At 38.7% G+C, this 27269-nt stretch overlaps 2 protein-coding genes across 4 annotated transcripts in view; both read right to left on the bottom strand.

Moving 5' to 3' along the window:
* LOC100243047 (uncharacterized) overlaps window positions 1–27269 on the bottom strand; it is a 70952-nt gene that overhangs the window by 23815 nt on the left and 19868 nt on the right. For all 3 annotated transcript variants that reach the window (XM_059736549.1, XM_002263975.5, XM_019219492.2), the window contains exons 6-7: window positions 23241–23420; window positions 14112–14192 (exon numbers count right to left, since the gene is read on the bottom strand). In XM_059736549.1, the coding sequence (XP_059592532.1) occupies window positions 14112–14192; window positions 23241–23420 (261 nt within the window). The remainder of the gene's footprint in view (window positions 1–14111; window positions 14193–23240; window positions 23421–27269) is intronic.
* Window positions 121–12886, bottom strand: LOC104879175 (uncharacterized). Its single transcript, XM_010651041.3, has 2 exons — window positions 8777–12886; window positions 121–3696 (listed from the first exon to the last, which is right to left on the bottom strand). Exon 2 carries the CDS (start codon window positions 2453–2455, stop codon window positions 125–127), a length of 2331 nt encoding a protein of 776 aa, XP_010649343.1. The 5' UTR covers window positions 2456–3696; window positions 8777–12886; the 3' UTR covers window positions 121–124.

Genomic DNA, 27269 nt, shown 5'->3' with positions numbered 1-27269 from the left:
TGTGACATTTTAGTCTCCTGCAGGCATACCAAGTCCACTTTTTGGGATCTGATTAAGGCCTTAATTAAACTCCTCTTATTTCTGTCATTCACCCCCCGGACATTCCAAGATAAAATTTTAATCTTCATTTAAAACATAGAGCTCTATCCCTGTTTCTTCTATCCGAACCTTTCTTCCTGCTTTCTCCTTCATAATTAATCGACCATTCCAGTTTTTTCACTTCCCTATCAAACCTAGTCATTCCTGAAATTCCTTTCTTCTTGCCTTGATCCCTTCTGGTTTTCAACCTTAACAGTAATTTAAGAATTTCCCCTTCAACACCATCTGTCGTGAACCCCAAAGTCTTACTAAACTTAGCCAAGCTACTGTCATCCCAACTGCTGCCCTGATCTTCTTTTTCCTCCAGATCCTCGCTCTCCTGCGACCTGATACCCATATTCTTTTCCCCCTCTATACCCGTCTCCCACAGACTACCGTCAGTCAGCACGGCACGCAGCGGAGCTTGATACCCAACACCTTCATCAATGACTACCGTTCCCATAACACCCCCCACCACCATAGCCCGATCGCACCCAGAGAGAGGAGAAGAAGAGAAAAGGACCCAATCCCCCCCAAAGACATCGGTAATGGACTCGTACCTAGATGCCTCAGCTGACAGAGCTTCTTCAGTCATTCGCGCTCTCGCTTTCACCGAGAGAGACTCTGAATCCCTCCAATCTCCTCCGAGAAAGCAAGCGACCCCCCCGTCCTCTTTATCTTGACCACCCGAAGCTTCCATCGTAGCCCTAATTTCCATCTCCCCGACCTCGGCATGAGGAAAAGCCCTAATTCCTTCTATCCCCCCCAACTCAGGCTCAAAACCCATGTCGGCCCTCCCCTCGTAGCCCACAATCGAGCCCTTTATGAAAAAAGGCCTGTCCTCGCAGCCCATTACCCACCCTTTTAACGTGATGGGCCTCGGCTCACAATCTGGCCCAACCATCTGGGCAGCCTCATAGGCTGGCTTGAGACAAGCCTCTCCAAGCCCGCTCCTGAATTGGGCCTCCCAAACGGGCCCATAATCACAAGCTGCTGGCCCGGATTTAAAGCCTCCCAAACTTGCTAATTTCCCTGCACCTTGGCTTCTAATCCCAAGGCTATCTTCTCCATCAGTCACCTCCGCTCCAGGCCCCCTTTCAGCCGACTCAGATGGAAAGCCTGTAGCCCCTCTTGAAGAGCTACCACAGGGCGGCTCAACTACTCCCCCCTGCTCCTTTGGCTGTCCATCCTTCACCAACAAGCCTCCTCTGCACTCATCACGAGACCCACTCCCTGTTTCTGCTTCAACCATTGCGGCCCCTTTACCGAGACCACTTCCCGCCGGCACCACCTGAGAGAACCAAGATGGGGATTCCCACCACAGTTGGACTGAGAAGCACCCCATCTCATCCACAATCTGGACGGAGGAAGGTGTGTCCCTGCCCACCGTTTTCACCAACATTCTAGCCCATTGCAACTCTGCCATTGAATCCGTCTTGTTGTCCATAGCAATGAACCCACCACAACCATCTCCTATCAACTTAAACACCTCTCGATTCCATAAGTGAAGGGGAAGACCTACCACTCTCACCCATGCCTCGTTAGCAAAGGCTCCATTGCTAAAACACCCCACCTCCGTGTGCCATCTTTCCATCAACAATACACTGCCTAGAACCTTTCTCTTCCCTCTAGCAAGAACACGCTCGACCTCACTAACCAATTCAAACTCAAAGAGCATTAGCCCACCTCCCATTACAACTATGTCCAACTTGCCTTTGAGGAGCCAAGCATGAACAACCCAGTTTTTTAGATAATCCAACTCAGGGGGATGGTTCTCCACCTTTTCCCATCTACCCACTAAGCAACGACCCAACTGCTCTAATCTACCAGGCTTCACCCTCCTTCCCACTTCCAACCAGACCTTATCCCCAAGTCTACCCAATTTCGATTTTGCTACATCCGCATATGTCCTTGGATCAAGCTCCTTTTCCTTTTCCTTCTTCAGCACCTCAAGTGAAAGGGGGTCCTTTAATCCTCCAAAGGGAGCTACCCCAACCTCTCTCAACTTCTCAGCCAAGATATTCCACCCTCCAGATAACCTCTTCCCTTCTGGAAAAATTAAGCAAAATCTTTTTGCCTCTAAATCACGAACAGAACAGAGAATAAATCTTCCCGCCTCATTTGTACGACGCTCCATTCTATACTTCCTTCCCTCCTCCTCCCATGCGAAGGACCAACTTCTATCATCTCTATCTCTATAGCAGGATTCAACTCCTACCAACAAACTGCTGAGACTTGCATATCCAAATCTGATCCAAGATGATATCCCTTTACATCTCTCCCAAATGCATCCTCTCAGCTTGCCTCCAACTTCATCAATCACAAGTTCAAAAGCTTTGGACTCCACAGTAAACCATCTTCTTCCTCCTCTAGACATCTTTGTAACTACCCTTTTGGAGCCTTTAAAAGACTATTTTGTTATCATGTAATAATGCTGATATACTAATAAAATAATCCAAGCACAAACAAAGTCTAAAATAAGTTGTTTTGACACTGAACCAAACAAATACTCAATGACCAAAATCAGCTTTATTTTTCAACGACTAAAAAATCTCAACATAACTGGAAAACTTCAAAGGCTCATCATTCCTTTTTTTTTTTTTTTCATATCAGAAAAAGGCACTTCTTTGGCATATTCAACGATCAGCTTCTGTGCACTAAAATAGAAACATGATTTCCAATAGATGTGCAGTATATATCTGAAGACACAACCTCAGACTCAAAAGCTACAAGATTAAAATAAATGTAGGACATTCATGAAAAAACATGTCTCGTGTCTAGATGTGAGCTTCCTATATTAACCAAAATGGAGGTTTCTCATTAGGCACCAAAACTTATTTTTGGAGCAGCCTTGCTGTGTGACTATGAGATGCTATGTGTTTTCTAAGCGATCGATTTTCCATAGTAATAACAAATATTGAAGAAAAAAAGTTATCAAGAAAAAATAAGTGTATCACAGGAAATCTATACTCCTAAACCTAAAAGCTTGGGCTTTTATTCTTAGATTTTTAGTTGTTTGTTTCGTTACTTTCTGAAATAAGTGAACATAAATTATTATCTTTTTTTTTTCTAATTAGAAACAAAAAATGTACTAACTATGGATAAAAAGTACATAAGAAGGATGAAGAGTCCTACCCACAATTACAAAATAAATAAATAAAAATAAAAATATAACTGTACTCCTCCATAAGTCTTCATGAAGACAAGCGTACATAAGTCTTCATGAAGACAAGCGTACACAAGTAAGAGATGATGTGAGTGAGTCTTTCAAGGTCCTTGATCTCCAAATCAATAAGGTTAAGATGGAAATTAAAGTTCCAAAAATAAAAAAGTTGCCAAGGATAGCTAATATGATGAAATTTTTAACTATGACAAGTTTGAAAATTGTGAACACAAAAGTTGATCCCCCCCAGGACAAATCTTCCTAAAAATGAATTTTCATCTCATCACCCATCACAAAGCAAGTGTGTATAGAAAAACCTAGAAAACTTGAGCAGTGGCCTTCTAGGGACACTGATGTGACCATCTGACTAGAACGATAGTGTATCTCATAAATGCACAAAATAACCTTATGCCAAAGTGCAAAACTTTTCTTAGGGAACCTCCAAAGTCATTCACCTTGTTAAATATGATGTATTTATAGTATGTTATCTTTCTTTGTTAATATAGGACACATGTATGGTAGTTAGGACTCCTAGCCTTGTATATATATATATATATATCTCTCAATTGTAAGTAGAAATTACATGAATGAGAAATTAAGGTTTTTTTCTTTCTCTCTCTCTCAACATGGTATCAGAGCCAAGGAAGAAAACCTAATTCTTTCCTATTTCCCGTGTCATCAACTCCAGGAAACCTTCTTTCCTGTTTCCCGTGTCATCAACTCCGGGAAACCTTCCGGTGACCGTGTTTCATTCCGGTCACCTTCCCCATCTCCCAATACTTTCCGGTCAGTCGGATCGTCGTCAGAAAACACTCACCGTCGGCGAACTTTTCCGACGAACTTTTTCCGACACCGACCACACCAAGAGGAGCGCCTGGAGGAGATCTCCAACTTTTTCAAAAGCATCGGAGCCAGAAAACCGTCCACGCGCCGGCCACGCGCACTTTTACGGCCGGCGACTGAATCTCACGCGCCGGCGCGTGAGGGCACGTGAGGCCTTTTCCGGCGACGCGCCTCATCCTCCAGCCTCGCCTGACGCCGACCAGCATCCCTACCTCCCTGGTTCTCCCATCCGAGCCTTGCACGTACCTCTTTTGGGGATTTTTGTCTCCGTCAGCCCTCCAAACAGTCTTTCCGACGAAGTTCCGGCTACTTTTTCTCCACCCCAATCCCTGCACGTGCCTTGGGAAGTGTTCTTCTACCTTTCTGGTGGTACCACGCCGCGATCTGAGGTCGTCTCCTTTTTTTTCGGTGGTGCCACACCGCAATCTGAAGCCGTATTAGGGCTTTCTTCGATCCAAACATAAGATAAGTGGATATGGCTACTAAAGCTTCCATTTTTTCCTCTGTCATATCTGGATCTCCTATGATTACTTCGGAAAAATTGGTTGGCAGTGAAAATTATCTTTCCTGGTCTGCCTCTGTTGAACTTTGGTTTATGGGTCAAGGATATGAGGATCACTTGGTTACCCAGGAGGCAGATATCCCTGAGGTTGACCGCATACAGTGGAGGAAGATAGATGCACAGTTATGTAGTGTATTATGGCAATCGGTTGATCCCAGGATTCTTCTTCATCTTCAGGCCTATAAAACTTGTTTTAAATTTTGGACTTAGGCCAAAGGATTATACACGAATGATATCCAGCGTCTTTATAAAGTGGCTTCTACTATTGTCCATATCAACCAACAGGACTTGGATCTATCTACTTATATTGGTCAGATTGCCTCTCTTAAGGAGTTCTTGACTGTGATGCCTCTTACTCCTGATGTTGGGGCTCAACAAACACAGTTTGACAAGTTCTTCATGGTCCTTACTCTTATTGGCCTCCGTCCGGATCTTGAGCCTATTCGTGATCAGATTCTTGGTAGTTCATCAGTTCCGTCCTTGGATGATGTGTTTGCTCGCCTCCTCCGTATCTCGTCCACTCAGACTTTGCCATCTGATAGCACTTTAGATTCTTCTGTGTTAGTTTCTCAAACTACCTCTCGAGGAGGACGCAATGGTACCCGAGGTAGAGGCCAACGTCCTCATTGCACCTATTGCAATAAACTTGGCCACACTCGCGATTGTTGCTATTAGTTACATGGAAGGCCTCCTCACACTGCCCATATGGCCCAGTCCTCTGATTCTCCGCTGCCTCAGCCTCCGAGCTCCTCTGCATCTCAGACATCTCAGGCTTCTATTGCCTCTGTTGCCCAGCCTGGTAATGCCTCTGCCTGCCTTACCCACACATCTTCTCTTGGACCCTGGATTCTAGATTCTGAAGCATCTGATCACCTATCTGGTAATAAGGATCTTTTCTCCTCTATTACTACTACCTCTGTTTTACCTACTGTTACCTTAGCTAATGGTTCTCAAACTATGGCTAAAGGTATTGGTTTGGCCCTTCCTCTGCCTTCTCTACCTCTCACTTCTGTCCTTTATACTCCTGAATGTCCTTTTAATCTTATTTCCATCAGCAAAATCACTCGTACTCTTAATTGCTCTATTACCTTTTCTGATAAATTTGTGACCTTGCAGGACCGGAGTACGGGGAAGACGATTGGCATAGGACGTGTCTCAAGGCCTCTATCACCTCACCTCGGATTCATCTCCTGCAGTTTGCATTTCCACTGATGCTCTTCTCCTCATTCACAATCGTCTGGGCCACCCTAGTCTCTCCAAGTTCCAGAAGATGGTCCCTCGTTTTTCCACTTTATCGTCGCTTCCGTGTGAGTCATGTCAGCTTGGGAAACATACTCGTGTCTCGTTCCCAAAGCGTTTGAATAATCGGGCAAAGTCTCCTTTTGAGCTTGTCCACACTGATGTTTGGGGTCCTTGTCGGACTGCGTATACTTTAGGATTTCAGTATTTTGTCACTTTTATTGATGACTATTCTCGATGTACTTGGTTATTTTTAATGAAAAATCGAGCTGAGTTATTCTCTATTTTCCAGAAATTTTATGCTGAAATCCAAACCCAGTTAAATATTTCTATTCGTGTGTTACGCAATGATAATGCCAGGGAATATTTTTCAGCCCAATTTACTTCGTTTATGTCTCATCATGGGATTCTTCATCAGTCTTCTTGTGCTCATACTCCTCAACAAAATGGGGTAGCTGAACGCAAGAATCGACATCTTGTTGAGACAGCTCGTACTATCCTCCTCCATAGTAACGTTCCTTTTCGTTTTTGGGGGGACACTATTCTTACCGCTTGTTATTTGATTAATCGTATGCCCTCCTCTGTCTTACATGATCAGATTCCTCACTCCCTTATCTTTCCTGACCAACCACTTTATTTCCTTCCTCCTTGTGTCTTTGGTTGTACTTGCTTTGTTCATATTCTCACTCCTGGACAGGACAAGCTTTCCGCCAAAGCCATGAAGTGCCTCTTCTTGGGATATTCCAGACTTCAGAAGGGTTATCGTTGTTATTCCCTTGAGACTCATCGATACTTCATCTCCGCTGATGTCACCTTCTTTGAGGACTCACCATTCTTTTCCACCACTTCTGAGTCTCTTCCTGTGTTTGAAGTCTTGCCCATTCCCATTGTCTCCCCACCTGCTGCTATGCCTCCTCGACCACTTCAGGCTTATCATCGTCGCCCTCATGTCGTTGCTCCTCTCCCTTTTGCTGAGGCACCTGTTGACTTACTTCCTATCCCTTCGGCTTCACCTGCCCCGGTTCTGCCTTCTCCTAATGACTTACCCATTGCTGTTCGGAAAGGTACTCGCTCTACTCGTAATCCTCATCCTATTTACAATTTTTTGAGTTATCATCGATTATCTTCACCCTATTCTGCTGTTGTTTCTGCTATATCCTCTATTTCTCTTCCAAAGAGCACCCATGAAGCTCTTTCCCATCCAAGCTGGCGCCAGGCAATGGTGGATGAAATGGCTGCTCTACACTCTAATGGCACTTGGGATCTTGTTGTTTTACCCTCTGGTAAATCTACCGTTGGCTGTCGTTGGGTCTACGCAGTTAAGGTTGGTCCTGATGGTCAGGTTGATCGCCTTAAGGCCCGCTTAGTTGCTAAAGGCTATACTCAAATTTATGGTTCTGATTATGGTGAGACATTCTCCCCTGTTGCCAAGATTGCTTCTGTCCGTCTGCTTCTCTCCATGGCTGCTATGTGCTCTTGGCCTCTTTATCAGTTGGATATTAAAAATGTCTTCCTTCATGGTGATCTTGCCGAGGAAGTTTATATGGAGCAGCCTCCTGGTTTTGTTGCTCAGGGGGAGTCTGGTTTAGTGTGCAGGTTACGTCGTTCTCTATATGGCTTGAAACAATCTCCTCGAGCATGGTTTGGCCGTTTTAGTTCTGTTGTTCAAGAGTTTGGCATGCTTTGCAGTACAGCAGACCATTCAGTTTTCTATCATCATAACTCCTTGGGGCAGTGTATTTATCTGGTTGTTTACGTGGACGACATCGTCATTACAGGCAGTGATCAGGATGGTATTTAGAAACTAAAGCAACATCTTTTTACCCACTTTCAGACCAAAGATTTGGGGAAACTCAAGTATTTCTTGGGAATTGAGATAGCTCAATCCAGTTCTGGTGTGGTCCTTTCCCAACGGAAGTATGCTTTAGACATCCTGGAAGAAACCGGTATGTTAGACTGTAAACCGGTAGACACACCTATGGATCCGAATGTCAAACTTGTACCAGGACAGGGGGAGCCTTTAGGAGACCCCGGGAGATATCGACGGCTTGTAGGTAAATTGAATTATCTCACCATTACTCGTCCAGACATTTCTTTTCCTGTGAGTGTTGTTAGTCAATTCCTACAGTCACCATGTGATAGCCATTGGGATGCCGTAATCCGCATTCTTCGATATATCAAAAGTACACCAGGCCAAGGTGTATTGTACGAGAACAGAGGTCATACTCAGGTTGTTGGTTACACAGATGCAGATTGGGCTGGCTCACCCACAGATAGACATTCCACTTCAGGGTACTGTGTTTTTATTGGAGGTAATCTAATATCTTGGAAGAGTAAGAAACAAGATGTAGTGGCCAGATCTAGCGCTGAAGCCGAGTATCGAGCTATGGCTTTGGCAACATGTGAACTCATATGGTTGAGACATCTTCTTCGGGAGTTGAGATTTGGAAAGGATGAACAGATGAAACTCATCTGTGATAACCAGGCCGCATTACATATTGCATCCAATCCAGTCTTTCATGAAAGGACCAAGCATATTGAAGTTGACTGTTATTTCATTAGAGAGAAGATCGAATCAGGATGTGTTGCTACAAGTTTTGTTAATTCAAATGATCAACTAGCAGACATCTTCACTAAATCTCTCAGAGGTCCTAGGATTAAATATATTTGTAACAAGCTTGGTGCATATGACGTATATGCTCCAGCTTGAGGGGGAGTGTTGAATATGATGTATTTATAGTATGTTATCTTTCTTTGTTAATATAGGACACATGTATGGTAGTTAGGACTCCTAGCCTTGTATATATATATATATATCTCTCTCAATTGTAAGTAGAAATTACATGAATGATAAATTAAGGTTTTTCTTCTTTCTCTCTCTCTCAACACACCTAAAAGAGCATGATTCTTCAAAGAAATCTTCCTAAACAACCCCAAACTTCAAACTTTTTAAGCCTACATGCTTTGTCCTAACTGATAAGATGATCATTTTTGCCCTCCTTAACCCCAACAAAAGAAAATCTCTTTGTAATTTTTCATACTTCAGTGCTACTAATGTTGGAATCTTGAAAAGAGAAAGGAAATAACTAGGGATATGAGACAAGCATAACTAAATTAAAGTTATTCTACACCTTAGTGACAAAAAGGTTTTTTTGTCACCCATTCAATCTCCTTAAAATTTAGTTAATCACTAGATCCTAAAACACGCTTGCCTTCAAGTTCTCCCTTAATGGAAGACTTAGGTAAGTTAAAGGTCAATCTGAGACTTTACATTCAAGCATCAAAGCTAACCTAGAGATCAATCTTAAATTGTGTTGATACCAAAGAGAGTACTCTTGTCTAAATTAATCTTAAGCCTTGATACCTGCCAAAAAACTAAACGGATTATCTCAAGGTTCTACAGATCTTCTATGAAAACTCTAAAGAAAAAAATAACATCATCTACAAATTATAAATGAAACACTCTAGTCCTATTCTTACCTACTAGCCCTAAAATCAACCGCTCTCAACATCCTAATCAACCCATCAGCTGCAATAGTGAAAAAGAATGGTGAAAGAGGATCTATTTGTTTTAAACCTTTGGTTGCCTTAACCCGTCCTTTAACGTTTCCATTCACTAGGATCACAAAACTTGTCGAGTACAAGCAACCCCTCATTCAAGGCCTCAATCTTGTACTAAACCCTTTTCTCCATAGTGCATGGTCTAGAAAACCTTAATCCACCTAGTCATAGGCCTTTTCAAAATCAATTTTGAACTACCCCTTCCTCTCCTGATTACTTTTTCTCATCCACTATTTTATTGACAATTAGAACTGCATGCAAAATTTATCTCCCCTCAACAAAAGCTCCTTGGGATATGTACATGGTTTCATGGAGGACTCTTCGGATATGCCTTAATAAGACCTTAGTCATGATCTTGTATAGGCTAATAACTAGGCTAATAGGCTTAAAATTTGAGATTTTGTTCGTTCGACTCTTTTTTGGCATAAAAGCAATGAAGGTAGCTTCAGTGCTTTGATTTATTATCCCATTATTATGGAACTTCGAGAACGCCCTAAGTAGATCCTCCTTAATCACATCCCAACACTCATGAAACACTGAAATGGTGAATCCATTACCAAGGGGCTTGGAGTATAACTTTCCAAACAAAGAAAAAACATTATTTCCTCTCAAATGTTTTTAGTATTATCTAGAATTACCCCCTCTTTAGACACTAAGGACTTTATAAATTTCCTTTTCACCTACAATTGGCCACCTTATGGAAATACTTTACATTACAATCCCCTTCTTTTATCCATTAAACCCCAACTTTTTGCCTCCAATGCACCTCTTCCTTTAATAATAACTCCCCCAATTCCCCCTTCCTTAAAGCCCTCATTGTTGAAAGCTTAGAAGTCAAATTTCCATCTTGCTTATAGGTATCAATGCAAACAATGTCTATGAGAATGTTATTTTTCTCCTTTAAATCTCCAAAAGACACCTTGTTTCTTTCAACTTTGATCCAAATTGTAGCTTCTTCATGAATTTATAACCTTCTCATCACCTATCAATAATAATAATAATAATAATAATAATTTATAGTCTTCCCATCCTTCAACCTAGTACTCATTCCACCAAAAACTAAACCTTTCCTTGAAATTTGGGTATAGCAACCACATGTCAAACCTAAACAAAGTTGGACGCCCACTTAAATGGATTGGTGTCTAGGATGATCGGGCAACAATTAGAGGTCAAATCTACGGAGCACTTCTTGCAGGCTTCCAGGGAACCTTTGCTCCCACTCATTTGAATATAAAAACCTATCCAACCCTTGGCATACAAGGAGTTGTTGCATATTTGACCAAGTGAAAGACACACTTCTAAGAGAAGGGTCAATTAATTCACTCTTATGAATCCATCAAAATCTCTCATATTAAGGGTTAAACTGGTACCACCCAATTTTTTTGAGATTCTCTCTCCCCCCAGCACACCATTTCGAAAAAGTTAGGCAAAAAAGGTCATGTAGCTCCATCCAAAAATTCTTTATAAGATTATAATTATTATGACGACAAACCCAAGTGAGCCAAAAAGTCCCCTTTTCATCCAAGATCTGTTTAATTGTTACTAAAATAGACCTTAGTACAACCTCTAAACAATTGAACTTGTTTGAGTGCCATATAACCACAAGCCCTCCCAATGCCTCACAAGTTAGAGGAATAGCCTATCCCTTCTTTTTGACTTTCCAACACTACCAAGGGTATCACATGTCTCCCTTTTTGTTTCCTGAAGCATCACAATGTTTGGAGTTTCATGACAAAGAAGATCCTTCACAACACTTCTTTTCTTTCTAGAACCCAAACCTCTTAACATTCCAACTAATGATCTTCATATGCACAGCTCAAGGTCCGCATATGTCAGATTAGATCCTAGGAATCACTAGAAGCTTTGGATAAAAGTTTGTACTACCTCCTAAAATAGACCATATCCATAGAATGTGCCCTACTATTGCCCATTGGAATGACAATCTCACAACATTGACTAGTTTGATGTTCATGGTTGCCAAAATTGGCCATTTTACTAGTTGTAAGACCATTTATATGAAAACCTTCCAACATGGAGGGGAATGGCCCTAGAGGTCAACCCCTAATGAGGGAAAGAGTCTCACTAGGGGTGCTAAGTGGTGACATGTAGAAAGAATCATCCTTTTAAATTGGAAATGCTAACATTAGATACAGGCACTAAGACAAGGCCATTCACTAAGGCTACGATCAGGGTAGCTAGAGAGCCAGGATTAGATTCGAATGGTTGAAATAAGGTAGGCCAAGACCATTCAAGATGAAGAACAGGTGTAAGGGGAAAAGGATGCAAATCAAAAGCCTCATTTAAAATCTAGCCTTGGCAACAGTTTCTGGGTTAGACAAAAACACCCAGAATGGAATACCACAGTGAAGAACACCTCCTCCCGCTTTAACCTCTTTAGTGCCTACCCAAGTCATTCCAGGGTTGTGACTGTACTCACCAGAAAAATGCATTCCTCGATCCTTTAAAGGGCTTGTTGATTTTGATAGGGTAATACACCCTCTCTCCTTCCTTATGGACCTCCAAACATCCATTGTAGGACCTTTCTTTTGAATAGAACCTTCTTTAAACTCCAAGCCGCAATGAACCCATCCTCCCTTAAATCCCTTTAGATTCTAGGAAAACAATTTTTGTTTGAAATCGAATTGTTTAAAGAAAGAGGTAGACTTCTCATGCGAAAACTAGGATTTTGTTAGGGACTAGCCTTCAAGTTAGCAGCTCTTGTGTATTGTAGCCCTTGCGAGTCAACACTTCTTTGCTTATTTCTCCATAGGCAAATAAACAATTTAAACAAAGTTAAACAAAAAGGTGCACAACCCAAAGGCTACTAAAGCTACAAGGGCTATAACCACTAAGACCCAATCTAGCCCATCAATAAAATCTAAAATAGAAAGATAAGCAACTCCCATGTTTCCTAGATCTATCAAAATGAGGTTTTGAAAAAGGGACTTTTTTAGTAATTGATTATCAACCCATCAATGAACATTCATTCTTCATATCTAAGTATGACTCAAATTAATTTAAACATCCCTAGAAGTATCAAACATGGAGATTTTGACAAAAGAACATGTGTTACATGTTGTAAAAGAACATTGACATACAAATGCTAAACTTCCGTAGGTTGCAAAGTGAAAGCAAGTTACTAAGTTATAATACATTGTTTTAATTAAAAAATAAAAATAAATAAATAAATAATTTACTGGTGAAGAGACGTTAATTTATCATCTTCATAAATTTCAAATTGATGTTGAAAATTTGTAACTTCCTTCTTAACATGAGTGGGTTTCAATTTTCCTTTTGAATGTCTTAAAAGTTTATTGGAGTTGTGCTTTGGGTAACTGGAATATCCAGTCACATTAGTACCTCTGAGATATAATTTATGGTATTTGCAAAGATAAAAATGGAAAACTTTTTCTGTGGAGACATTATTTTATGGTTATCTTTCTATGAAACTAAATAATAATAATAATAATAATAATAATAATAAAACGTAAGGAAAAAAAATAACTGTCTTAGCTTTAAACCATTGCAGTCAAATAAAAATGGTGTAATTTATTTTAATAGGTAGCCCTTTTTTTGTGGTTACATAGAACGAAACCTAAAACCTCCCCTATCCCCACCCCAAATTCTTGCCATTTGAGTCAAGACCCAAGGGCATCAAATAAATTGAATATTAGAGTAATATTCCTTATTAGGATATGGCTATTAGATTTTATTCATGAACAGGTACAATAATGTGCCAAGGCAATGCTGTTCCACAAACATTTCTAAGATGAAAGAAAAGCTTACAAATTCTCTTCTAGACAAACAGAAAACACTAGTATGTTAAAAGTTAAGAGTCCTATAGCATGATCAGTATGAATATCTTTGAGATCCAGCAGTAGAAGAATTGAATTGAGCAATTTATGCACCTTGGACCTAAAAGTCTTGAAAAGGAATGGTTCACCAAACCACCCATGGCAAAGGATATTTTTTATGTCATTTCTTGTGGCTTCAAAAGAATGGCCCCATGGCAACCTCCTTACATAACTCTAGGAATTTGAGGTTCCATTTCCTATATAAGCTACTTCAGTTGGAGTCAGCAAAAGAATACGAGTATAAACTTTTGCACTGTACTGTGGAGAGTTATCTAGCCATTCACTTATTCAGCATTTTTTATATACTCTGCCTTCTGCATTTTGAAGGTTGGTGCTTGTACCATACATGGGATTTTCTCTTTTCTAGTTAAGAGTTCTGTATTACTTATAAATGGAGCAGCAGGTGCCCTTAGCATTCCCTTTTTTCCATATGGAATTCAGAGGAAGTTTCAACTTCCATTTATTTGGAGTTCATACACTCACAAACTGCAAACACAGGTGCACTTCTTCTGTATTAGTGGACTGCACTAAACCGGATAATTGTGCAAGAATGAATTGGACATGACACCTCATCAATTCCAATAAAATCAGTTGTTTTGGGAATTGTACCATATAACTCCAATAACACTTGTTAAAAACATAAAACAAAGTAAAAGACGAGTGCATATTAATCTTCAACCAACACTGAAGGGAACAATGGGCTGTTGAACAAGACTATGTGCATATAATCATTTCATTTCAACAGGAAAGAGCCATTCCCTTTCTTGACTTCTTTTATCAAAACAATGACAAGAGTAAGGTTTTAGCGAACCTGCACATAGAGCTCAGGCACATTTCGACCTTCTGGTTCAAGAAAAATCTGATGAGACTCTTTATCTTGAAATCTCACAATCTGAAACCACCAAAAAAAAAAATGTTTGAACAGTTCAGAAATTTTCTTGTAATCATAGTTAAATAAAAAATGCATCTCTCTTGACAAATATTATAAACCATAAAATGAAGTTGATGACAGAGACAGAACATGTTAAAACATTTTTTCCATGGAAATTGTTTCTTTTGTTCAAAAAAGAAAAGAAAAAAAAAAACAATATGCTAGAGACCAATAAAGAAAAAGAAAACACATACATGCAACATTTGCACCAACAGCAAAAGCTATTGCACAAGTGGAAGCCTCTAAAGGGCAAAGAGACAGCCCAAAAAATGCATGGGAATGATAAGAACCTCAACACAACTAAACAAAGCCAATTACTTAGGCTTCCTGATAATAACAACCTAGTTCCACAAACTAATATGAGGCATGTGTATGGTTCGCTCAAGGATGGACGGTCTATTGCATTATTTGTTCACAAAGGGTTCACCAATCCAAAGGGAGGGGTAGAGGAGGCAACCCTAAGGGAGCAAAGTGTAGGAAAACTCCCCTTGCATGACCAAAGAGAAACATTGGAAGAGGAAGTGCCACCCCTTGAGATCACTGTAGCAGGAGAAATGGGTACCAAGAGATCCCCTTGGGTGAATAAGAAATTACTTTGGTTTTTGTAAGTCTATGGGGGTTTCAATGGAAGGATTCAAAGAGGATATTTTGAGAATTCTTGTGGAGATTGAGAACAGGCGGTGCTCTGCTAGTCCACCAAAAGCTAGTAAAAGGGGTAATTGTCCAATTCAAGAAAGGATAAAGAATTGAAGAAGCTCTTTAGTACCATTAATTATGAAGGCGTTGTAGGAAGAGAAGCAAAGGTTGGGGGTTTGGGTAGGCAAATTTTTGTAGTTAATGAAACTTAGGATTTTTTCCTAGAATGTTAGAGGCTTGCATGATTCAGATAAAAGGAAGGTAAATAAGTCCATGGTTAGAAAACATAAACAAACTTGGTTTGTTTTCAGGAAATGAAGATGAGAGAGATGTCTAAAAGGTTTGTGAGAAGCTTAGGGGTTGGTAGGAACTTGGGTTAGGTGTCTTTAGATGCAAGAGGCACGCAGGAGCAGTTTTGTTATTGTGGGATACAAGAGTATTGGAAAGGTTGGAGGTTGAAGTGGGATCTTTTTCTATTTCATGTCGTTTTAGAAACTGTGAGGAGGGTTTCATTTGGGTGTTCTCTAGGTTATATGGTCCACTAAAAGGAAGGGAAAGGAGGGAGATGTGGGAGGAGTTAGTCGTTGTTAAGGGGCTATGGGATGAGCCTTGGTGCATAATAGGTGACTTTTAATGTGGTGCAGCTTCCAGTCAAAAAGAGTAATTGTAGACGAATGTCAACTGCTATGAGAGAATCCTCTAGATTTATTGATGAGTTTGATCTTGTAGACCAACCACTAAGGGGAGGTGGTTACACTTAGAGTGGAGGACAAGGAGGTTCGCTCAAGGCTTGATTGGACCGTTTCTTTTTTTCTGTTCACTAGGAGGAACATGTAGTAGGGGTGATGCAACATTTGTTGCCAAGGCCAGTCTCTAATCACTGTCCCATTTTTTTAGATTGCGGAAGGGTGAGAAAGGGAAAAAGTTCATTTGGATATAAAAACATGTGGCTAAGGGTTGAAGGCTTTACAGACAAAATTAAAGAGTGGTGGCAAACTTATAATTTTAGGGGTAGTCCTATCTTTGTCCTTGCTAAGAAATTACAAGCTTTGAAAATCGATCTAAAGAAATGGAATAAAGAGGTGCTTGGAAATGTTTCAGCTAGGAAGGATGCGACCTTGGAGCTAATAAACTATTGGGACAATGTAGAAAGGATAAGACCCCTCTCTGAAGAGGATAGGAGAAGTCAACGGACAACCAGAGATGAGTATAGTCACTTAGCCATCCTAGAAGAAACCTCCTGAAGGAAGAAATCAAGGGCCCTCTAGCTGAAGGAAGGGGATAATAACACCAAGTTTTTTCATCACATGGCCAATGCAAGAAGTGGAAATTTTATCAGCAGCCTTACTATTAGGGTGTTCGACTAGAAAAAAGAGAAGGAGCTTGAAGAAGGGATTGGCTCCTACTTCAAAGCTATGTTTGAAGAACCTTAAGTGAGAAGACCAGAGGTGGTTTCAGAGTTATTTAAGAGTATTGACTCTATGGATAATGAGGGTTTGGAGTGGTCGTTTTTAGAGGAGGAGGTGATCAAAGCACTGTCAAAATTGAAGGGTGATAAGGCGTCAAGGCCAGATGGGTTTTCTTCGGCTTTCTAGAAGTTTTGCTGGCCTATAGTTGGTGGGGAAGTGATGCAAGTTTTTGAGGAATTCCATTCGCAAAATATTGTGGTTCGTAGCCTTAATGCAACATTTTTAGTCCTTATCCCAAAGAAAGGAAGGGCAGGTGATGTACAAGATTTCAGCCTAATTAGTCTCGTGGGGAGCCTTTACAAAATTCTTGCAAAAATCATAGCTAACAAGCTTAAAAGTGTGATTGGCAAAGTGGTGTCGAACAACCAAAATGCATTTGTGTGGGGTAGACAGATTCTGGATGCAGCCTTGATAGAAAATGAGGCAATTGACTCATGGAAACCAAGTTCCAATGTAGGTTTAGTTTGCAAACTGGAAATAGAAAAAGCTTACGGTCATGTAAATTAGAAGTTCCTTCTTTCGGTTTTAGAGAAGATGGGGTTCGGTTCCAAATAGATACAATGGATCCTCGTTTGCATTTCTACTATGAGATTGATTGTATTAGTTAATGGCACTTTTACAAATTTCTTCTCGACCTATAGAGGATTGAGACAGGGGGACCCTCTTTCACCTTATTTGTTTGTGTTAATTATGGAAGCATTCAGCAAATTAATTGCTAAGGCTAAGGAGGGAGGTTTCATTAGGGGTTTCAAGTTAGAAGGAAGAGGGGGAGAAAGGACTCCAAGTCTCTCACTTATTGTTTGCAAACGATACTCTCCTCTTTTGTGAGGATAATGAAGATTAGCCATAATATTGGATGTGGATTGTCACTTGCTTCAAATTAGTATCAAGCCTAAAAATAAATTTGCAAAAAAGCAAAATTATTCTAGTGGGTACCATCAAAATCAAGGTGACCACACTTTGTTCATAAAGCATTCTCTCCAAGAGAAGGAAATTGCTTAATCGTCTATATGGATAACATCATAATCAATAGAGATGATCAATAAGAGAATATAAAGCTGAAAACATATTTAGCAAATGAGTTTGAAATTAAAGATTTGGGAAGTCTATAGTATTTCTTGGGTATAGAAGTTGCTTGAACTAAACAAGGAGTTTTTATCTCGCAACAAAAGCATACACAAGACATCGTAAAAGAAATAGATATGCTAGGATGTAAACCAATTGCGACTCCTATTGAAGCAAACCACAAACTAGGGGAGAAAACCGAAGAAGGTTTAGAAGACCAAAGCACCTATCAATGAATAGTGGGAAAATTGATCTACCTATCACACGTAAGGATAGATATCGTTTATGTTGCAAGTGTAGTCAGTCAATTTATACATGATCCACTCAAGTCTCACTTAGAAGCTATATACAGAAGTGTCAAATGCCTAAAGGCTACCCCGAGCAAATGAGTAATGTTTCAAAAAAAGGGTTATCTAAGTTTGGAAGTCAACACTAATGCAAATTGGGCAGGAGCCATAATAGATAAAAGGTCAAAAACAAAATATTGTACATTTCTAGGAGGTAAACTCATCACTTGGAGAAGTAGAAACACCCCGTTGTTGCTCGATTAAGTATACAAGTTGAGGTTAGAGTTATGTCACAAGGTATTTTCAAGTTATAGTGGCTAAGAATTATGCTCACTAACCTTAAGATCAAGATCAAAGATCCCATGATGTTATACTATGACAAAAACGCAGCCATTAATATAGCCCACAACCCGGTCCACCATGATCATATTAAACATGTGGAAATTGATCAACATTTCATCAAAGAAAAATTGGAGACTAGCCAAGTGTGCATACCCTATGTGTCTTCATCAAATAGTTAGCCAACATATTGACCAAAGGTCCCCCTAATTTGACATTTCATCAAATTTTAGACAAGCTTTGAATGTAAAATATCTTTGCACCTGCTTGAGAGGGAGTATAGGAAGATTTGTGACTAAATATAGCCTAATTACATACATTTCTTTCGATAATTACTCTTGTATAGTTATACATGTAACAACTATCTATATAGCTTTTTAATTCCTAAAACCAGCTCTGTAATTAAGCTATCAGATCTAGAATTAGGCTAGGAATATTTTTTCCTTATTTTTCAAATTTTTGTCAACTCTTTTGTATTTTAAATACCCTATATAGATTCCTAATAAAAATTAGAGATGAAACATTTTTTTCTTCACTGCATTCAAGTCGCATAAGAAAATTTTTACTACTAATTAGCACGGAAGATCACTATTTAAATAATATAACAGTACTGAAAGTTTGTAGGATCAATTACAACATTATTAGCCTTTGACTATTGACTTGGAGGAATAAAAGCACCATCATGAGGAGCTCGTGATTTTTATATGAATATATCTTTGTGGCGTTTCCAATCAAAAAAAAAAAAAAATGAGGAGCTCGTGATAACTTTCTTGGTATCTGGTTTAAACTCTAAGCGTTGATGTTTTAAAGATCATATTCTTACCAGTGAGGTCCTACCCAGTGCCACTAATGTTTATTCTCAACTTTTAAGGTCCTCTTTAAGTCAAAGCTTCATTGTAGCTCCTTCAAAGTCTTTCACCTTAATCACTAGTAGTGGATGTAGCAGTGGCTCTCACAATAGCCATTGCAACAATCATGGTGGACATGACTTTCAAGGAGGTTTCCTTGGAGATGGTCGTATTGGTGGTCGTATTGCTAACTAGATTATGTGCAACTCAACTATCTCATCCAAATATTATGGACTACTATTCCATCCTCTTTATGTTTACTTTGGCAATTTAAGGTCATGCTCCATGTGTAGCCTAACCAACTTTATCTTGAGTTATTGATTTTGGAGATAAGTCTTACATATTTGATAGCTTACCTATCTTTTATGATTTCAAACTAAACATCATATTATTTTAGCCAAAGGTTTATCTTGGCCTGTTCTTGGGAAAGGTGTCTTACACCCTACAAGTTGATATTGTTATCCTCTAATCTATATGTTCCTAACTTTCTAATTAATTTGCTTTCTGTGAGTGAACTTACCAAAGCCTTAAATCATTCCATAACTTTTTCTCCCAATCCATGTGTTTTTCAAGACCTAAAGACAAAAAGGAAGACTGGTTCAAGACCTTTGCTCCTTGCTCTACTAACATGTCTACCACCTAGTTAGTTTCTTAAAATATGCAATAGAAGGAACGCTAACTCTAAAGTAATGTAAAAAATTTGGCACAACCACCCATCAAAATTCCATGAGCCTCCTATATAACTTATTTACCCAAGATAAAGCTACTTCACAACATACATCTACTAGAAGGTTGGACTTGCCCTTAGCTTTAGATAGCTTTAAGACCTCCAAAAAGGCTAATATCTCCTTAAATGGCTAGACCCTCAACATCCTTTCTTAGAGGAATGTTCTCACCAATGTTCCATGATGATCTATGAGTGTTCCTTCAATTCTTTACTAAGGTTATCCAAGGAGCACTCATCAAAATTCAATTTGACATAACCCACTAGAGGAGGCATCTACATAGGGAGTATCTCCTCAACCAACCTAGTAGATCTGCAATGCATACTAGATTCACTCTAGCAATATAAAGCTCAAAGAAGGGTGCCCACAAATGTTGCACTAGCTAACACCAAAGGAAAGAGTAGAAAAACATTAAGTCCCAAATTGTCTCCAAATGTTGCACTAGTTGATGCCCAAGAGAGGAGAAGAAAAAGATTAAATATCTCATTGAGTCTAAAATACTCCACTTGTACTAAAAATACATCACATTTTTCTCCTGCTATATAATCCAAATTAAGAGGGGACTAGCCATACACCATAATGATTTCCCTCTAAGAAAACCTCAATAAGCAATAGTTAACATCTCCACCACACCCTTAGGTGGAACCTAGTCAATCCCACCAAGCCTAAACAACTTATGTTATAATACCAGTGCTTCTTGGCAATGCAAAAAAGATGATCCATTGATTCCTCACTCCTTTTATAGATGACACACCATTTGGCATAAAGGCTATCTAAGGTCTCTATTGCAATATGTCATTGGTATTAACCTTCATATTTGCCACCAATCATGCAAATAACTTGACTATAAGTAAAGCTTTAAATTTCTAAATGAAGCTTGCAAAAGGAAATAATCTTGAATGTATAGAAATAGAGAACACTTTAAAGAATGAACTAAGTAAGAATAGACCAAAGAGTGTCAAAGACCAAACCCTTATCTCTAAGAAAGTGGGTGATAAATACACAAGGGCTCAAGTGGACATAAGAAGGATAAGTTCTTAAATTTCATGATTAGAAAGGTTAGTTGGAAATTGAAACTCCAAGACAAAGGGGAAGAGGATGAAATCATAACTAACAAAACATGAGAATCTCTCAAACTCACCACTCTAAAGAGGCTTGGGAATTAGACACAAAAAGGTTGATCACTTAGCTAAATGTCTTCTTAGAACCAAATGTTAATACTATCATCCATGGAATAACAAGTGACATGAGAAAAGGCAATGAATACTTGTGCCATGGTCTTCCAAGGACATTGATGAAACCACCTAACAACAACATTAGCATCTCATCTATTAGAGCATTGTCCACACATACTCAAAAAGATCTTTTACCATAAAGCAGTGCATTTTTTTTATAGACAAAAAGAGGATCTATTAAAAAGGGCATTGCTCTCCCTAGGGAATCTCCACAACTACTTTCCTAAGAGAGCTCTATTCCTCCAGGTTGTCTTCCCTATACCCAAACTCCCTTTGGTTTTGAGCTTACACACCTAATCCTAACCCACAAGATGACCTCTCTCCCTTTCCCCAACACCTAAATACAATAAGTCACTCTATATTCTCTTGATCCTATCATCCACTTTGACTGAATTCTTAAAAACAAATAGAAAATAAGACGGGATATGGAACAAGCATGATTAAACTAAACTTATTCTACCACCAAGGGACATGGAAGCCTTTTTCCAACTATTTAATCATCAGGAAATTCTATTCATAACTAGATCTCAAAAAGATACAACTTTAGGATTTCCTCTAAAGAAAGACACAAGTAAGATATGAAGGCTAAAATAAAACCTTACAATATGAAGTGGCAACCAAATCAAAAAGTAGATCTTCACTCACATTGATACACCCAATAAAGTACTCTTATCTAGATTAGGACTTCACATCTCATTTGAATAGGCTCTTGAGAAGAATATGGTGTCATCAACAAACTGTAAATGAGTCACCTTCATTCTACTTCTATCCACTAAGAAGCCCTAAAAATACCACACTCCTTTGTTCTCAACTTCAATATGCCCAACACATCTACCACCATGGTAGAAGAAAATAGATAAAGTGGATCACCCTATCTTAAACCCCTTGAAGGTTTAACCCATCCTCCTATCCTTTAGCATGTCAGTTTATTGGCATCGCAAAACTTACAAAAAAATAAACATCCATGAATCCAAGATCTCCATCTTTTTTTTTTTTTTATCAGAAACAAAGAAAAATATATTAATAGAAGAAAAGATACAAAAGAAAGAAGAGATACAAGAGAAAGAGAAGAAACCAAGAGAAGGATGAGAAGTCCTTCCCACAAAAACAAAAACCGAACAATAGATAAAACACCCAACTATAGAAAACTAAAAACAAAGAAAAACCCCAACACTCTCAAACTTTTGAATCGCAAACCGCAGTTCAGTTGAGTTGTAAGATCTCCATCTTTTTTAGAAACCTTTTCTTTCTAAAGCATGATCTAGAAACTCTCAATCAACATGAACACAAGTTCTTTTAAAATCAATCATAAAAATAACCCTCTCTTACCCAAAATGTCTTTCTCATCTACCATTTAAGCCACTAAGACTGCATTCAAAATTTGTCTACCATCAACGAAAGCTCCTTGTGAAAGATGGATGATCTCATACATACCCCTCGCAATCGTTGAAACAACACCTTAGCTATGACAATTACAAGCACTTCCAATAAATTACAGTTTATTTTTGTATTAAGCATTATGGAATTTCTTTCTTTCTTTTTTATACAGAACTAATTTTGTGTCCACTAAATTTTTATTAATTCCTGACCAATACCAACATCATTAGATAGCTAGAACAATCATAAAGGACCTACAATTGTGGCAACTACCATATCATCATTACCTCAATCTAAAGTCAAGTTAATTATTGTGTGGGTTTGACAATTCAATTCACATAATTCTATAGAGAAATGCAGATATATCACAACCAAACATATTGAAAATCCAAGAAAATTGCACTTTAAATATGGTAAGAAAAAATAATTACATTTTAAAGTGCATAATGTACTATGAAAGACCAAATGGAACAGATTCATAATATTAGTAAGAAATCAAAGAGGAATATTTGTTTTATTAAGAATTAAAAGCAAGTATAAAGTAGTCCCCTTTCTCACATTTCTCACTCAACAAACCATGACTCTGTTGATACAAATTCAATTTAGCTAGTATTAATTTAAATGATGGGCGATAATTTAGGATGGATAGAAATTCAATCTCTCACACCAGTTGATTACCAACATTGGTTGGACCTTATATGTGGAGCCACCTCTACCTCTCATTAGCTAAGGCTTTTGGGAGCATATGTGGTCTTGCATCATTGGTATCAAAGCAAGGTTTAGCCTAACTCACCTTGCACTCGCTGATGTGGACACCAATAATCAAGTGGTGGTATATGACGTAGGTCGAACGGAAGTTTAATATCCCATATCGGCTAATTAACAACCTTGGTTAGGCCTTGTATATGGAGCTACCTCTAACTCTCATTAGGTTAGGCTTTTGGGAGTGTTTGTGGTCCCACATCAAGTGAGGTTTACAAAATTTAAATAAAACAAAATCTATGAGAATTACACACAATGAAGTTTACCTTATCTTCAATGGAGGGGCAATATCTGGGTCCCTTGGCTTCAACCCACCCCCCATAAGTGGGAGTTTCGTGCAAATTTTCTTTAATTAGCTGGTGAGTGCTCTTTGTAGTACGTGTCAGATAGCAGCACATTTGTTCCCTCTCAATATGGAAATCAGGATCAAAGCTAAACCAGCTCACCTGTTTATCATCAACCCATATTTCAAACACAATAATAAATGTAATAAATACATCACTTTTCACCATTAAATGGAAGAGATAAACATCAAATCACTACTGGTGTCATTTTAGTTTGGCTTAAAATTCCTAAAGAAATAATTGTCTAGTTAACCAACAAATACAATAAAGAAAATATCTAGGAAATTTCCCAACCAAAAAAACTGGTAATTCAGATTGCTAGTTGGCTAGCATTGTTGGATATATTAAATGACAGACTCAATGAAAAATATTGTTAATGAGTTCAATTCAATAAATATACCATGTGAGTAAGTTGTTTATTGATATCTAATTTGCAATTATGGCTTCTTCTGCCTAAAGTAGCTTTTTCAGCCCAATAAGACATGCATTTGGATGGTTTTAATAAAATTGCCTATTGTTTTAAAAATTGTTTCAAATGAAAGCAAACCGGTGCTACTCACAAAATCCTTTTTTTGGCTTCTAAGAGAATTCGATTGTATCTTAGAGTTTTGTTGGTCCCTGATGGGACTGGAACTTGTAACCTTTTACATCCCCACCCAATCTTTGCCACTTGATCCAATCCTCAATTCCATATTTCATAGAACTTTCATGTGCCAAATTTATCATGTTCCCTCATAATGAAATACTAATAATACCAAGTGTGCCCTATTATAACCCAAGAAAACAACCTAGCCTAACCATCACTCTCTCAAACATAGAGGACAAGAGGCACCTATCAAGCAACAATAAATCCAACCTTAGTGAGGCTTTATTCTTTTTCATGCTTTCTTTGAAATTATTTTCGTCTGTGCTTTAAATAGTGTTGGGTTCAAAATTTGTTCTGTTTCTAATGCATAACTTGTAATGAGAAGTTTGGGTGCAGATTACAAGAAATACAGGTCCAGCAAATGTTTGTGCAAATTGTGAAATGTTTGGATGTGGGCACATTTTTGGAATGAGATGCAATAGAAGCTAGGGATCAAGCAAGGGGATTTTAGCCTTCTAGGATAATAGGGTACCAGAGTTAATTGATATGGAAGTGGGGGCACATTCAATCTCTTTACATTTCAAAAACTATGAGGACAACTTCATTTGGATGTTTACAAGGGTGTATAGGCTGGTTTATAATGAGGAGAGAGGATTTTCGGGCAGAATTAGGTGATATAAGACGGCTTTGGAATGACCCTTAATGCATAAGAGGGGACTTCAAAATGGCAAGCATCCTGTGGAAAGGAGGAACTGCTTGAGATAGTCTGCAGCAATGAGGGACTTCATTTAAGGGAATTACCCTTAGCTAGTGGTCCTTTTACATGGAGTGGTGGATTGAATAATTAGTTTGCATCAAGAATGCATCAAGAATACAATAGTTTTGGTTTATCTAAGAGAGGGACAGTTTTGTGGCAAGCTCTGCGTGCATAGCTATAATTTAGGTTGTGTGATGGAAAAGAAACGCAAGGATTTTTTAGGATAAAGCAAGGAATTCAGAGAATCTTTGGGATTCTATTCATTTCCTTGCTTCTCTTTGGGCTTTTTGTTCCAAGGTCTTTAAGGGGACTCCCCTTATTGTGTTACAACTTGATTGGCTAGCGGCATGTAATTCCTTTGGGTTGGTCTAGTCTAGAGAGTTTGTGCATTATTACATTGTATTTTCTTGTTTTCGTATTTTTATAGTTTAGTTTTCTTTGGTGGGAGGATTCCTCATCCTTCTCTTGTACTTCTTTTTTCTATTAATATATTCCTTTTTCGTTTCCTATCAAAAAAATATATCATTTCCTTGTCTCTAAATGGTGAGAAAACCACTTCAGTAGTCTTATTCAAAAGGTTCTCCCACTCCAGCCATCTTCCATTTTATCATATGGAGGAGAGATGACAAGAGGCAAAACATCCTTCAGATTTGAAAATATGTGGCAAAGAGTGAAAAGATTCAAGGACCTTAGAAATTGTGGGTGAGTTACAATGTTTGGGATTCGTTCAATCACATTTGAGCTCTCAAATTAAAAGCATTGAAATGAGATCTGAAAATATGGAATAAAGAAGCCTTTGCTGAGGAAAGGGAAGGAGTCCTTTCAATGGAGAAGCATAGTAAGTGGGGAGCAATGGAAGAAGTCTCTTAGAGGCAGAAATCAAGAGAGTAATGGTTAAAAGAGGGAGATAGAAACAAAGTTCTTCCATACCATGGTTAATGCTCATAGAAGATGAAACTATTTTAGCTAAAATCTAGATGAATGGTAAATTGTTATCAAAGGATGCGGATATAAAGGTGGGAGTGATAAATGCTTTCCATAGTCTTCTTTCCAAATCAAGAGAGTAAAGATTAAGCATCAGTGGGAAGTCGTTTGATATTTTGGATAATGAAGACTCAAAGTCCCTTGAGTCTACATTCTTTGAGGAAGAGGTTTTTCAACCCTTTCCAGTTTGTGTGGGGATAAAGCCCCTAGATTAGATGACTTTTCTATAGTTTTTTGGCAATTCAATTGAAAGTTAGTGAAAACTAAGGTGATGAGATTATTTGAGAAGTTCTTTGAGTAAGGCTCTTTCTAAAGAAGCCTCAATTCCACCTTTATTATGTTAGTCCCCAACAAAGGGGGTTCTGAAGATTTAGAAGACTTCAAACCAATAAGTTTGGTCAGCGGGCTTTACAAGATTTTAGCAAAAGTTTTGGCTAACATACTAAAGAAAGTGGCGGGCAAGGTGGTCTCAACTACTCAACATGCTATTGTGGAGGATAGACAAATCCTAAACGCAATCCTCATAGCAAATGAAGTAATTGACTCAAGGTTGAAGAGCTTTGAAATTAGGGTCATATGTAATTTATATATTGAGAAGGTGTACAATCATGTTAATCAGGATTTTTTTATTGGGAGTCTCGAAAAAAAAAAGGAATTTGGCTTTAAGTGGATAAGGTGGATTAAGTGGTGCATTTCTATAACTCAATTCTCTATACTAGTTAATAAGACCCTATCAAATTTTTTACAGAGTACTAGAAGTTTGAGGCAAACAAACCCGCTATCCTTATACCTTTTCATTATGGCTATGGGTGCTCTCCCCTACATCCTAAGCAATGCTAAGAAAGGGGATTTCTTAGTGGGTTCTTCAGTAGGTGGAAGAGGAGATGTGGATGTTTGTCATCTACTATTTCCTAATGATATGCTCATCCCTTGTGATGCCAATCTTAGCGTATGAACCATTTGGTTGGGTTTTTATGTAGTTTGAAACAATCTTAGGACTAAAAATCAATTTAGAGAAGAGTAAATTGATCCCAATGGGGCTAGTTTCCAATGTAGAGGACCTTTCTAGGGTTCTAAGATGCAAGGTGGCACCCTCCCGACTAGTTATCTAGGTCTATTGTTGAGAGCCCTTTTCAGATCTTCTTGGGTTTGGGTTGGTGTAGGAAAGGGTGAAATTTTCAACAAGAGACTTTTAAGCAAAGGTATGGAATGGGAGAGTGGAAGGCAATTAGAAGGGGGTGGGAGACTTTCAACCAAAGGATCGGGTTTAGGGTGGGTAATGAGCAAAGGGTGAAATTTTGAAAGGATACTCATGTGATGAAGTTTACCTTGGAGAGGCTTTTCTTGTTATGTTTTTTATACTCACTACCAAAGAGGATTGGGTAGCTGAGGTGTGGGAACAAGAAGGGGGAAAGAAATGTTGGAACTCTCATTTCTCAAGACAATTCCACGATTAGGAGCTAGAAGAAGTGGAGGTTGTTTTTAGGAAATTCCAATCACAATCTATTGACAAAGACATTAGGGATAAAATGGTTTGATTGAACACAAAGTGTGGTAATATTCCACTAAAACCTCTCTACTCCTTTTTGTCTAATGATAGTATGGAGATGTTCCCTTCCAAGAT

This window comes from Vitis vinifera, chromosome 4, assembly GCF_030704535.1.
Source record: "Vitis vinifera cultivar Pinot Noir 40024 chromosome 4, ASM3070453v1".
Classification (NCBI taxonomy): Eukaryota; Viridiplantae; Streptophyta; class Magnoliopsida; order Vitales; family Vitaceae; genus Vitis; species Vitis vinifera.
The sequence above is the reverse complement of the archived record's forward strand: the minus strand, read 5'-3'. Positions and strand labels throughout refer to the sequence as shown.

Bases quoted from the DNA above. Each gene is read 5' to 3' on its own strand.
- LOC104879175 (XM_010651041.3), bottom strand. From the start codon at position 2,455: ATGTCTAGAGGAGGAAGAAGATGGTTTACTGTGGAGTCCAAAGCTTTT.